The 15,048-nt window shown below is 38.3% G+C and overlaps 2 protein-coding genes across 3 annotated transcripts in view; one reads left to right on the top strand and one right to left on the bottom strand.

Moving 5' to 3' along the window:
* PALS1 (protein associated with LIN7 1, MAGUK p55 family member) overlaps positions 1-2,138 on the top strand; it is a 105,334-nt gene extending 103,196 nt beyond the window's left edge. For both annotated transcript variants that reach the window (XR_014242970.1, XM_082386551.1), the window contains one exon: positions 39-2,138. The gene's annotated coding sequence lies outside the window, so the exon portion shown is untranslated. The remainder of the gene's footprint in view (positions 1-38) is intronic.
* Positions 1,983-14,983, bottom strand: ATP6V1D (ATPase H+ transporting V1 subunit D). The gene is made up of 9 exons (XM_082386699.1): positions 14,832-14,983; positions 10,512-10,629; positions 9,294-9,373; positions 7,549-7,616; positions 6,787-6,831; positions 5,594-5,697; positions 5,072-5,138; positions 3,811-3,889; positions 1,983-2,681 (listed from the first exon to the last, which is right to left on the bottom strand). The coding sequence occupies exons 1-9, from the start codon at positions 14,870-14,872 to the stop codon at positions 2,540-2,542; spliced, it is 744 nt and encodes a 247-aa protein (XP_082242825.1). The 5' UTR covers positions 14,873-14,983; the 3' UTR covers positions 1,983-2,539.
* Positions 14,984-15,048: the final 65 nt, after the last annotated feature.

The following is a 15,048-nucleotide window of genomic DNA, read 5'->3' as shown; positions in this document are numbered from 1 at the left end:
ACTTTCTCTTGCTGTGTTTATATCCTCTGCCATTCAAGGTTTCAACACATCTAAAATGACCCACCCTTGTCTTCAAGTTTTGCCAGAATCAAGTCCATTGGAACCTCTGGGTGAAACACAAATACATTTTAATTTATTCTTCACAGTGGGGGAGTGCCCCCTACTGGCACAAATGTAGATTCTGTTTCCTTAATTGTTTAAACTGTATTAAAGATAGATAGACAACTTAAAGCTGTGTACTCTAGAACTAGTTTTCTGGGGAAGAAGGTATGTATGTAATACTCAGGCGAATTCCACTATATGCAACCACCGATTTGAGAACGCCAAGGATAGGATGAGTTGTTGACAAATATATAAAACATATTTTCATTCTCCATTCTTCATCCCTCCCCTTTTTCTATAATACCTACTCTGTATCTCGCAAAGGAGGCCAAATCATGTACCAAAAAGTGTTTGTTACACATACACACACCTGCTACCCTAGTCCAGCTTTCTATTCCTATTCCTGATCTACTCCCTTCCCATACAGCTCAGATCACCCCAACCCCACGCAACAAATTTTCTGTCCACTCTTTTGTCTCTTTCTAACAATATGCTAAACTGTAAAATCTTCTGCACTTTTGTAGGGAGGGTAGCCAAAGGCAGTAAGTACCAGAGGTGTATGGTGCCACAGGAAAAAATCTAGGGTACCTCTCTGGCTTAGTTCCTTAAGGTGAACATAAATTTATCTAAATGAAAACCCACGAAACCTGGCTCTCTGCATCTACTTTCCAGCTAATTTTTGCCTCCTACAGATACATATCACTTACTTACTTACTTACTTACTTAAGAACCAAGGCTCTGAAATCAAGATACATTTGGCCTGCCTTCCACCTGCAAAATGGAGATGATGATGGTATTTATAATAAACTCACTAGAGGAGTGTTGGGAGGATTAAGCAGTTGTTACCTATTTATTTATTTTCAAGACTTCTTATGAACTCAGTTGTTTGTTTGTTTGTTGGTTTTCCAATCAATCACTACTGAATTTACATTTAATCTGAGATTTTATTGTGAGCAGCAACAGGATTTCCTAAAAACCAGCTCCTCCAGGACAGGCCTTATGTCTTTACCTTTACCCAAAGTTTTTAACATAGGGGAGGCAAAAAGGATAGAAGTTAGTTAAGGATGTAAAAATTCTGAAGGAAGGTAGACTGCCTGGATTTAAATCTGGGATTCACCACTTCAAGCTCCTTGTGCCTCAAAATTTTCTTCTGTGAAATGCAGGATTAAAACAATCCGTACCTCTTTTTTTTTTTTTTAATCCGTACCTCTTAATGGTTGTTGTGATGAGATAATAATATAGATAAAACACAAATGTCTAATACCACTAAGCTATTTTATAGTAGGTCTTTGTTAAATTTATGCAAAATAATTACTTTAAAATTACCTACTTTAAAATTAGCCTAGGCTGTGATATCAGTTGATTTAAACACAATACGGTTAAGGCTAGTGTCACAATTTCACTAATTAAAAACTGTTCCATGGCCAGTCACGTCAAACAATGCCTATAACTGAGTGCAGGAAAGCCTGAGTAATCATGGATGGCTCACACCAGATCAAACTACTAAAAACCTCAGTCAGTCACCTGATATGGCCATTCAAATGCCTCAAGTTGTTACTGCTTATAAAATAGTAGAGTTACCTTATTACTCTCAAATGGGAATTAATTAGTATTTTTTCTTAGAAAAAACAGCAGTAATAATAAGCCCTCTTAACTCATTGGCAATCAATCATAATTTATTAGTATCCCAGAATTCAACAATCAATCACTCACCTCAGTAAGTTTATTAGTAAAACACTGAAATATGAAGGGGGGAAAAAGGGAAGCTACCCACTTCATACATGTCTGCAGAGAAAGCTCTTTTTGGATGCCAATCCCATGTGGTGATCTGAGCATAAGAACACAACTTAGCAGTAAATTCATTAAAAAGGAACAACTCATTTTTAAATCAATTTACTGTTTATTACCATAGTCACATTTGAATTGGCAGAACTGTTCCCATGACAGACAAGACAGACCTGTCATTCAAGGAAGAATAAGTGAAGGTTTTCATAAAGCTTGAGGAGAGAAGTCCCACAGTAACTAACACAAGGATGGCTGCAGCAATCTCAGACAATGGTGTGCAAGTAGGTAGGAACAAAGGGTGTTCCAGCAGTAGCTGTCCTACGTGTGTTGGCCTGAGACCACTGCTGTTTCCTTAGGGGAATTTCTTAATATGTTGGTAAGCAGATCACTTGCAACAGACATGTAAGTGCAGTAGGGTGACACTTCGCAGAATAAATTCTATAAGTCTCTGGGCAGGTTCTACAAATCTCATTGGTGGTAAATGGTTGCTGAACTATGATTCTGCAAAGGTAATCCCATAAACGGACATCAGGGAATTTTACAACTGGTGAAATTCTTAGGCCAAAAATTAAATAGCCACACATACCAAACCTACACACCGTGAATTAAAATGATGCCATGTTAGGCCTTCTGAAAGAATCAGCAGAAAAGATTATTCAAAGAGAAGATCCTCATCCTTCTCTTCAGCCAGAAGATTAGCAGGCTCCATCACCTCTCCAGCTGCCCTCCGTTGTTCCAAGTCCTTCTCAGACTTTTCCTTGAGAATCTTTTTCTTCTCCTGTATTTTCTTTAACCTATAAAATAAAGGAGGGAATTTTCTGAATGCTGTTTTGGTACTAAGTAGAATTGATTTCTTCTAGTTCTGTAACAAGGATAATAAACACCTACAAAGTAGAACAAAATTCTACCTTTATTAATTTCAATTTCAGTAACATATTTATAACCCATTTAAAAAAAAAAGATTTGAGGTAGAATACACACACATTTTAAGCTAATAACTGATTTCAAAAGCTCCTGTCTCAGGGTGAATAAACTTTGATGTCCACTCCCTGATAACGGAACAGGTTTTCAGCATTCAGACATTAAAATTTTGGATCATTCAATCTGGATTACCACAACCCTGCACATCAACTGAAGGACAAACTAAATTTTGCTAATTACGATTATAAATCATACTCAGATGCTACTCAAGGTCCAAGACAGCTATGCCTTTCCTGAATACGCCTGCCTTCACCTATCTCCCACTTCTCTGAAACTGACACACTGACCCCTGCACACCACCTATTTAGTATTTATTGTCCCTACTAGCTCTAAATGTTCAGAGCTAATTCCTGTACAGGTATCATTTCTCTCCAAGTACTCTCTCTAATGGTATGATTTATATTATTATGTAATGCCCCCAAATACTTTATACTTTCTCCTGGAACATTTTCAACACGCAATACATATTTGTTGATTGACTGATTAATTCCAGTTTCTTTTTATGTGGGAGACACCCCATCTAAATCATTGTCTCATTTTAAAGAATTATCAAGGCTATTTATAGTTTCTCCGAAGGGCCTAAGTTTTCAGAGATGCCATATTTTAGGTGTGTGCAAAACTTGGCACAGATCTGTCTCCACAGCCTTTGGCAATATTATTTCTTGTTTCTTATCAGAATAAAATACAAGTTGTACTAATTCTTTTTTTAAATTTTTTTTTATTTTTTTGCCCGCGCTGAACTGCATGTGGGATCTTAGTTCCCTGACCATGGATCAAACCCATGCCCCCTGCAACGGAAGCGTGGAGTCTTAACCACTGGACAGCCAGGGAAGTCCCAAGCTGTGCTAATTCTAAAGAACATAAGCCAACATGTCTCAGAAAATCGAGCTTTTGGAATATGGAAAAACAAAAAATGATCAATAACTGCAAATTCCAACAAACCTATAGAACTCTTCTCTCTCTCTCTCATCCAGCTCTGTGATGATATAAGCAAGGGTACGTTCAATCCGGGGAATGATGACTAGGGTTTAAAAAATATATATATAGTGAGAACTTCAAACCTTTTTTCAAATTGCCAGTGCTCATTTGTATAACTAACTTTTTTCTAACTGTAAAATAAATGTACATTTAATGCAAAAAACAAAAACACAAAGAAATAAAATGAAGTATAATCCAACCACTCTATAGTTAGCTATTATAAATATTTTGGAATATGCCCTCATACTGTCTTTTCTATGGAGAGGTAACACCGGACCATGATATATACAACACTGAATATACTGAATTTATATGAATATGTAACATTGAACCACAGATGTTATTTTAAATACAACAGCAATCCACTGTTAAAAACTGGAGCATTGAGCAGAGAGAATACAGTAAGTTGAATTTTGTGTTAATCGTAAGGTTCTACTTTACACAGAATTTGCCTATTCTGCTTCTAGAATGTGAACTCCTTGTGAATTGGAACTGTTACCTTATCCACTTTGTTTTGCTTGCAATTCCATGCAAGAGGCTGGCACAAGCAAGCAGTCAGGAAATGTGTTTTGAGTTTTTTAAAAATGAGATAACTTCCTTTTTAACACTAATGGAGCCCAAGCAAAATAATTTCCTTGCTGCTCAAATTTTGCTCCTTTCTTACTTTAAAATTGAATAAGTGTTTCTTTAATGAAAACTGAGTTTCTTAAGCAAAAAGTACTGTGGCAACATTCAGCAGTCATAGTTTTAAAATAATGAAATGAGAGATGGAAAATAAATGCATCCAATGGGAAAATTTATTTTTAGAAATCAAGGAGAACAGCAAGAGAACAGGACATAAGGCCTAAGAAAGAGAGATTTGAAGTTTAATACTTCATGTGTTCAAAAACATTTATCACTCAGTCATTGGAAAGAACTTACAAAAACATTAGGGCTCTTGAGAAATAGTTTCACCTTTTATTCATGAATAATCAGAAATGAGTAAAACATTCCGTACTTTCTAACTCACCACTCTCCTCTAACTACCCCCTAAATCATACACACACTTCTATCAAAGGATTTACTAACAGTTATCTGTATTACTGACTCACTGCCCTTCCCACTGTGGGCAGGGGCAACATCTTATTCACCGGGCGATCAGTGCCTGATTCCTAGTAGGTCCGTGACAAATGTGGAGGTGCGGACAAGAGGATGGACAAAGAGCCTCACAGCAGCTTACACTCACCATGTTCAATGGCATTTACACGCCTGTTGGTTATCTTAATAGCTTCATCCAAAGTAACAAAGGAAGTCTAAAATAAGAGGATAAATTAATAATGTAAGCACAAAGTCTTCCTAATCATGCCGTGTCCACCACTTGCCTTCACTCAGCACTTGTAGAAAACATTTGGAAACCAAGACTACTTCTTTTCAACATACTTAAAGAACAGAAAATTCTTATGAGATTTCCATAGAGCTAACATGATTTCCATTCTATTAGAATTTGTTTCCTTCAGACTCACCTGAAGTTATAAAAATGGCAAGAGAAGAGAATCATACACTAATGACCTAGATATATATTAACTGGCCACAAAGGCGGGGGGGGAAAAGGCTTTCATGCATAAACCATATTATATTTGCATTTAAATCTATATTGACTATTGCTGTTCTCACCTAGCCAAGAGTGAAACTATACCATTGCACAAACATTTTGCTAGTAGTAAAAAGTAGGGACAATGGTGCAGAAGCCACCATTTCAGAAACTTACCTGCAGCGAAGCTAGTTCCACCAGTAGTTCCACTGCTTTGGCATAATTCCTCTTCAGTTTAGCCAACTGTTCGCCACCTCTGGCTAAACCAGTCAGTTCATAACCTGAAAGAACCAGTCAGACAACATTTGTATTTAGGGTGTAATCTTCCCCATAAACTTCCCAAAAGAAGATAAGTCAGAATAATACCAAACATGGAAAAACAAATTCACTAACCCAAACACTAAGTGCCCATTTCACTCCCCCAAAACTGTAGGACATGTTGCTGAATAGTTTTGCACAAGGATACTATTCTAAATCTAACTATAGGAGAAGTTAGCTTGCTGGATTAACCAATGCACCCCTTCCCTTGGTAGATTATACTGCCTGATGCCCCAGTACGGTTGACACTCTCTGTTAACAGGTGACTCTTTAGAATATTCTACTTCTTTATTCAAGCAGTACTAAATATTTGATGTGAACCAATTTAATATGAGGGCCAAAGAAAGAATATTGTTGTTTCTATGAAAGAAAACTGATTACTTTGGAAAGACTCAACAACGATGCATTACTACCTGAAACATGCTGTCAAATTAGGAAAAGGTGAGACAATTATAAAAAAATTGGGCAGGCTGGCTATAAAAGTCTAGGAAGATTCAGCATTCAGATTGTATCACAGTGTCTGAGATCTTACTCTACTTTAAAAAGACCCAAACTGGAAATTATAAACAATGCATTATGGGTGTGGTTTATGCAGAAAGACAACATGGAAGTCTAATCAGTGGATTCATACTCAAAGAAAGGCCATGGCCTTATATTTTTAAAATTGCAAATGACTCTATAAATTTCTAGGTTGAAATAAAATATTTTAAGCAATGTACAATGTTTTGTGACTCCCTGCAATAACACTTTTTTGATTAACTGATAAACTATTGTCCCAAATGTATCTGATAAGAAGGCTTCTGGACTTCCCTGGCGGTCCAGTGGTTAAGACTCCACACTCCCAATGCAGGAGGGCACGGGTTCGATCCCTGGTCGGGGAACTAAGATCCCACATGCTGCCCGGGGAGGCCAAAAAAAAAAAAAGAAGGTTTCCAACACTGGAACCACTGAACTCTAAGCAGGTCTATTTATCATCATTTTCCAGAATAAGGTTCATTTAAAGAGGAACTGGAAGAACCCAGAGACACACACATAAAAAGTTTCACACTTACTGTCAGTTCCTTCATGGTAATGTTCAAATACTGGCAAAGTAACACCTGTTAAACACAGAAACATATATGGATTCACAAACATGTCCTTGAAGTACTGTTTCTTAACCACTGTTTCCTGTGTTTCTTTTTCAGCAAATACTCAAAAGTCTAGAGATTGCCTGGAACTGTAACTCGTTTCAATGAATGAATTTAGAAACCTTCCTTCTTAAGTGTTCATTCCTATTCAAAAGTCAGATTATCCTTAGTAAGGGATCTGGTTGTTACAATGTTTGTTTTTTTCTTTTATCTTTGAGGTATACATATACAAATAATTGCACATATTTAATGTATACATTTTGATGAGTATAGAAATATGCATACACCCATGATACCATCATCACAATTAAGGTAATAAACATATCCATCACCTCCAAAAGATTTGTGCCCCTTTTCCTGTATGTGTTAAGAACACTCAACATGAGATCTACTTTCTTAAGTTTTTAAGTGCACAACACCGTATTAACTGTAACTATACTACTGTACAGCAGTTCTCTAAAATGTATTTATCTTGTATAGCTGTAACTTCACATCCACTGAACAATAGCTTTCCCCACCCCCATCCCCTGGCAACCACCAGTAAACAATAGTTTTAACATGTAAAGCCAATCAACTTTGTCTAAGGAGAAAAGATTAATTGGGCCATCAAGATCTTGCTGTATAAACGGGTTAATTTTAAAATGTTATCTTTTCTCCGCTAAGAGTTCCAAAGGGTTGAAAAGTTACCTGCTACATTATCTTTCTTTGCTCTAATCTTCACTTGGGCTTTATTTACATTTTGGATTACTGTGGTGCTGCAGAAAAAGAAAAGGCCTTGATTTAGCTGAGTTTTTAGAGTGAGAAATAAACCATCAGGGACCCATCAGGTGACTTCAACAAAAGTAAGATGTCACGATTATGCTTTGATGAGTGTCTTCTTTCAGAAAAGAACAATCACTGCTACCAGAGGAGGGCCTCAGAGAGCAAAGTATGAACAATATTCAAACATTAGCCATAAGAATACAAAGAATGATTTTAATGTACATGGAGTGCTTAAGTTTTCAATCAGACATGTGGTGCATGGATGTGACTTTAGGGATTTTCATTCCACTAATGTAATTTGGAGAAAACATTCCTTCCTTCTGGGTTTGCTGTTCAAACCTCTAGGTGTGTCTAAGCAGGAGTTCAATTCCTTTACCTTGGAATCTATCTAATTTCCATCTGGCTTTGTCTGACTCCCCACCTGTTACTATCACAAAATAAAGTGTCTTCCCCATAACCACCCTAAAACACTTTCACATACCACATACACACTCTTTATTCCCACCCTCTCATGGAAAAGTCAATGCAAATTGTTATCCTACCAACACTGGCAAAAATTAAAAGTCTACTACTTCAAAAGGTCTTATGGGGGGCTTCCCTGGTGGCGCAGTGGTTGAGAATCTGCCTGCTAATGCAGGGGACACGGGTTCGCGCCCTGGTCTGGGAAGATCCCACATGCCGCGGAGCGACTAGGCCCGTGAGCCACAACTACTGAGCCTGCGCATCTGGAGCCTGTGCTCCGCAACAAGAGAGGCCACGATAGTGAGAGGCCCGCGCATCGCGATGTAGAGTGGCCCCCCGCTTGCCACAACTAGAGAAAGCCCTCGCACAGAAATGAAGACCCAACACAGCCAAAAATAAATAAATTAATTAATTAATTAAAAAAAAAAAAGTGTCTTATGCCCCTCAAGCTGTAAGACTGTCCACAGGTAATGTTCCCAGATAACACAAACTAAGAATGGAGGCACTGTGTTATTGGTAAAGAAGACTAAAATCAAAAACCCTGAAAACTTCCATTTCTGCCCCTGAGTAGTCATTTGACTTTAGGAAGGCACTGAACTTAAACTGAGAACAACAGTGCTCACCTGGTCCACCTCACAGGCTTATGTGGAGAATCAAATGACATAACTAAACATATGTAAAGCAATAACTAAGCCATTTTGTACACTTTGTAAAGCACATATTGACATATGCCATAAAGTCCATGCCCTTTAAACAACCAATTCCATTCTCAAAAATTTTCCTAAGGAAATAATTCAACAGAAATTAAAAAATATATACATAAAGATGTTCATGGCACCTTTTCTAATAATCCAAAAATCTGAAAATCAACCCAAAGGCCCACCATTACAGGAAAACATTAATACATTATCATACATCTAAAGATTATGCAGCTATGTGAAAATAGGGAAGAATGTTTATGATACAATACTAAATGAAAATGGACTGTAAAATATTAAGTATTCTGTGCCTGCAACTATGTAACAGATACACATGGGTGGTAATAAACACAAAAGTGTTAAGGTGATGGGGTTAAAAGTGTTCTTATTATTACTATATCATTTGTCTTTAATGCTTATGTATTTTTTTAAATTAAAAGAGGCTTTTAAATGAAATTATGAACATGATAGCACTTTGTTTTTCAAAACACCCCACTTAAGTGTTCTTACCTGAAGTCCCCTGCTGTGAACTTGGCTTCAGCAAGTGAAAAGGCAGCTTCTCTCATCACTTCACCCATCAACATTTTAGTCTGGAAAAGCAAAAACCAACAGCCAATTCAACCAAGTTTTTTACAGGGAAAAATCATATCATAATCATGTTCCTTTAACAACTATCAGTATTTTACACCAGGTGTACATGTAAATATTGATTTGGTAACAATAAAATAAATATATCCAATTTCGGGCTTCGCTGGTGGCGCAGTGGTTAAGAATCCGCCTGCCAGTGCAGGGGACGTGGGTTTGAGCCCTGGTCCTGGAGGATCCCACATGCCGCGGAGCAACTGGGCCCATGTGCCACAACTACTGAGCCTGCGCTCTAGAGCCCGCAAGCCACAACTACTGAAGCCCGTGCGCCTAGAGCCCGTGCTCTACAACAAGAGAAGCCACCGCAATGAGAAGCCCATGCGCCAAAACGAAGAGTAGCCCCTGCTCGCCACAACTAGAGAAACCCCGCGCACAGCAACGAAGACCCAACATAGCCAAAAATAAATAAAATTTAAAAATTAAAAAAAAAAGAAAAAAAATATATATATCCAATTTTGCTTGAACAGTTTTGGTTATGGTTACTAACAATGTTGCAAAACCATGAGTTTTATAATTAAAATACTGGAATAAAGGCACTAAGAAATAGGAAACTGAATCTTTACTGAAGGGCCTACCTTATTCCTGAATGAGTCCATGCTGATTTGCTCAAATTAATCTTTTAAATTCACTATACTGCTCTCAAAATCCTAATGGCACAGTGATTCTAAAATCTGGAATATTTAATGTTTGAGAATACCCAGTAATTTTTTTGAAAGAGAAGAAAAACTGGGACAGGTGGGTAGAAAGTTACCAGACAGGCCAGAGGACAGTTATAATCAATACTGGGGAAAGAGCATTTCGGGCATTAGAAACAGCTAATGCAAAGGTCCTAGAGGAGGATGTTAGAAAAAAAGCTCCAAATGAGATCAGAGGGGCAGGCAGGGGCCAGAGTAGATCAAGTGGGGTTTGGGGGCAAGAGTAAAGAGTTTGAATCTTATTAAATGTACTTTCTGAAACTTGTTACATTTATAATGGCATTTTTACTTTTGAAAGAAAAAAGTTTAATTAAAATGCCAACAGCCGTGCTGGATTTTCCATAGATACTTCTAAAATAAATACAATTCTAAGCAAACTTCATTCTACCTCTATTATCTTCTTAAGGATCTGTCGAAATCGAAGAGTTAAGGCGTCAGATTTTTTCTTTAGGAGGTTTCGACCCGTCTGTGCTCCTTTTAACCGAGCCCTCATGATGGTCTGTGCCCTATGTAAATAAAGTTAAAGACATTTAAAATAAAAATACTTCCCCAATATGGTGTTAAAATTATGCTAATTCCTTGATGTCATGAGAGCGAGAATATGTACCATTTGTAACTGACAGGCTTAATTGGTTTCTCAATACTGTAGATTTCCACCCTCAGTGTTCCATAAATAAGAAGTCTTTTTTATTTAAAACAGAAACAATCCTTTAATAAATAAGTATTTAATAATTTGATAAGTTACTAACATTAATAATTTAATAATTATTATAATAAATATTATTACTTAATAATTGGTTAATAATTTAATAAATTTTATTATGATTTAATAAATATTTATTAGAACTATTTTATGATGCCAGCATAGTTTAAATACTTGATTTGTGAGTTAAAACAGTGTATGTTTCCATTAGGGATGCACTAAGAATTAAAAAAAAAAATCTGTCCAATCATATATATCAAAATTTGAAATGCATTTACCTTCAGGACCAACAATTCTACTTTAAGGGATTTATCCCCCTGATTTACTCCCACATGTACACAAAAACATGTACAAGGTCAAGGATGAGTAGTCCAGCCTTATTTGTAATAGCAAAAGGGTGGGAACAAGTTAAATGTTCCACAAATCATGGTTCATCATACAATAGAATGATATGAAGCCATTAAAAAAAAAGAGGAAGGAAAAGAAAAAAAAGGGGGAAGGTAGATCTGCATGTGCTCCTCATATTACATTGTCTCAGTTATGCACAGTAAGGGATGAATGTGCTTACATAGATAAAGAGAATAGTTCTAGAGAGGTTCACAGAAAGTGGTAACAGTTTCCTTTGGAAAATTAGGTTGAGTGAAAAGAATGGATTTACTTTTTACTACTATATTCTGTTTTACCTTCTGTATTTCATACCACAGTCATTTATCACTTTTTCCATTAAAAGTGTGGCATTGAAGTGTTTTGATATCATCAATTAAGACTCTACTACCAATCACTTTACTAATTTGTAAATGACTCCAGGTAACAAATGACACATATAAGTAAACATTTCTGAGAAGTGACAAGCCATTGATACCTCCTTACCTCCCTATTTCAATCTTTTCCCATCAGAAACCCCAAAACCAAAGTCAAGAAAGCAACAGCAGAAATTGACATTTCCATTCTTGCTACCATATGCCAGATAAAATTTAATAATGAGAAAAACAAAGTGGATAATAAGATTCAATAATCAATTGTATAACATACTTAAAGTGATTTGTTTAAGGGGACATAATTTCATATGACTGGTGTTATGACCAACTGCAAAATAGTTTTTGCTAAACTTCTGACTAAATTCTTAGATTATACTGAATCTTCTACCATAGGCCAAAGGTTACTAAAACAATTCTATAGCTGGAAGGGGCTTTAGACATTATCTTGAAAGATAGGAAAACAAAGCTCAGAAAAGTGAAATGACTTTCCCACAGTCCCTCGGTGAAGAAAACGCAGAGCAAGACCTGAAACAGATTTCTGACTCCAGGGATTTAACCAAGGTTCAAACCTAGGTCCACTGTACCCCAACCATGTGCCATACTGCCTCACCTATAGATTAAGGGGACATAATTCAGGTGAACAGTTCTGTCTTCGAAAAACTAGCTATTAATGGCTGAATTTGCACTGACTAGCCTCACTGGAGGTCTAACCAAGTGAAGCTGGTTCAGCTTCCAGCCTGAGCAAGAGCTATGCACCCCAATGTGTACATTTAACATACCGTGTTGTTGACACTAACCACCAGACTTTGGGCTCAAAGAGTTGAACCAAATTTAAGTCAAATCCTAGTACTGCAAATGGCAGCAAGTTTACAGTAAAAAGGTGAACTGGTTCATAAAACTGAATTCACCACGCTAATTTTAATTTCCTCCTATATTTAATTTATTTTCTCATGAAATAGACAAATTTTAATTCTTGAGACTCAAAGAGTGACTTGCCCAAGGGCTTATAGCCAGTGTGTAGGAGAACCTGGATGTGACTGACCTCTGTTGACTCCAAATCCTTCATGCCTCTTTTGCTTCCACTCTAAACTTGTTTTGCTCTCTCTGGTGCCCAAGTAGGTGACAGCCCCATTTCACAGGATAGCACTGTAAGGTAGTAGTGTCTGAAACAGAAGTCACTAGTGTATTTTCTAGCCTCGCTCTTTAAACACTTGTTCTTTTACAAGTTACAGAGCTGCTTGGCCCTACAAAAAATGTTTGACCTTCAGCTAGGATGATGACTTTGCTTCCAGCTGAATCAAAAACATCTGACTACATGACAAAGTACCTGCTGATAAGCCTTGGGGAAAATATTTAGAGAAGCAGTTACTTCCTGCACCTGATTTTCCTCTCAATTGGCAAGCTGAGTACTCTCAAATAGCAATTTTCACCTTCACAAACCTATCATTCTTGTCTAAGCCCAAAGAGTGTATTTTCACCTCTTAGTCTCAAAGTAAAAACAAAAAACAAAATGTTAACATTCTGACTACTATCAAAGATAAACACAGCCAGACATTAGTTAAAGCTGTGAAAACAGATATTATTCAGTAACCACTGACAGCAGGGGAAAGAGCTGAGCTCCTTTCCAATTGTGCACAGGTGATTAGGCATTTTAAAATGAGTGAGGAGAGTGAGAGTGGATGCCAGTCAGAGAAAAATTCCAAAAGGTTGGGCACTGGAAATGCCATCAGGCCAGCTGTGTCTGCTAGCAGGCAATTAAGGAAGGGAGGTCAGGGGCATAGTCTCAGGTGTTGCATAGAACAAAGAGTAAATTCTCCTGGCTGGATGAGTTTTCTCAAGCAGGCATTTTACTAGGGGCTGGAGTCATTCTAGGAACTTAGCCTTAGGCTACCAGAAGCCATGCTAGAGTCTGGTGTCTCTTAGGGCAGAGATTTGGATGGAGTCAGAGTCTTTAAGTGCTGGGAGTTCTACAGTCCTCACTACCCCCAGGGTAGTCCTGATCCTTATCTATTTCACAGGCACTGCCTTTCTCCACAACTGACTTACTTCCCACCTAGGACGAACAGCTATTAGAAAGTCAACAGGCGAAGGTAGAAACCAAACAAACAAAAACCCCTTGATTTCATTAAAAGCTGTAGCCACCCAGGTAGGTACAGAAATCTAGGTTTGGGGTTTAAATATAACTCTTATTTTAAGCATCCTCAGATTCTCTGAGAAAAAGTCGGAATAAAGAAAAACAACAGAACACCCCCAAAGAGATAGGACCACAATCAAAAGATCTAAGTGTCAAAACCAAAACTGATTTTCTGCTCCTCAGTGAAAGAAAGAGGAAAAGGAAGAGGGGCAGGGGGAGGGGGAGAGGGCAAATAAGAACAATCTTTACCTTCCACACGTCGTTAGGCACATTTGAGAAAACTTAAAATTTTTCTCCTAACAAAGAATTCAGGCCCAAAGAGAAAGGAGGCCACAACTGCACAGATTCCACGGCATGGGTTCATTCAAGTAACATTTTTTGTGGACCTTCTGTGGATTAATAATCAAGACACTTCTCATCCTGGAGAGAGCTCACAGTTCAGCGGTAAATATACATGAACAAATATGCGCTTTACAATGTGACGGGTGATATTAACAGAAGTCTGAATGAGGTGCAATGGTGACAGAACAAAAGGAGTGCCTCGGAAATTCAGGTATAGCTTCCCACCGCATGTGACATTTCAGGGGATCTTGGAAAATGAGTATGGGTATCCAAGATCGAACCTGACGCCCATTTTAGGGCGATTCGATTCAACCCCCAAATTGGCTTAGAAGCCTGCTTCCCACCGCAGTAGACTTCCCTTCTCAAAGCATTTATCAAACTTCGTCCGTTTATCTATCCCTCCACTAAACTGTGAGCTCTGTTAGGGCAAGAGTGGCGACGATTCATAGTTATATAAATCCAGTGTCCGGATCAATAAGGGAATATGGAATGAATGGCTCGATTAATGATTAAAGTCAGCGGATCTCTACAAAAGCCAGCAGGCCGGGCGCCTGTTCTCACGGGCTGGACTTGCTCTGTCCAGTCTGGTTCACTCAGAGGAATGTGTAAGGGGCCCCTGAGGGAGCCTCGCCTTGGACTCACGAGAAGAGACTGGAGAGAGCTCAGGGTCGGCCCAGGAAACAAGGAGCCCCGCTGCTGGTCCAGGGTATGGAGGGACAGCGGCTCGGGCAGGTCTTCCTGAACACCTGTTCGTTCCATTCTTTTACTTACATTCGCGAGGGAAAGATTTCAATTCGGTCTTTGCCCGACATTCTGACGATGACTGTTCGGCCCGGGTCCCTGGCCGGGCAATCGTGGCTGCAACAAGCCCAGCCACTGAGTCTTGCGCCACCTGAGTCAGCTGGTTGTGTCACGTGACCCCCTGGCGTTGCTAAGAGGCAGCCAGGATACGCCTTCTTCACTTCCGCTTCCTGTCGGTAAGGGTGGG

The sequence above is a fragment of the Balaenoptera borealis genome, assembly GCF_965194805.1.
Source record: "Balaenoptera borealis genome assembly, chromosome: 3".
NCBI classification, from domain to species: Eukaryota; Metazoa; Chordata; class Mammalia; order Artiodactyla; family Balaenopteridae; genus Balaenoptera; species Balaenoptera borealis.
The sequence above is the reverse complement of the archived record's forward strand: the minus strand, read 5'-3'. Positions and strand labels throughout refer to the sequence as shown.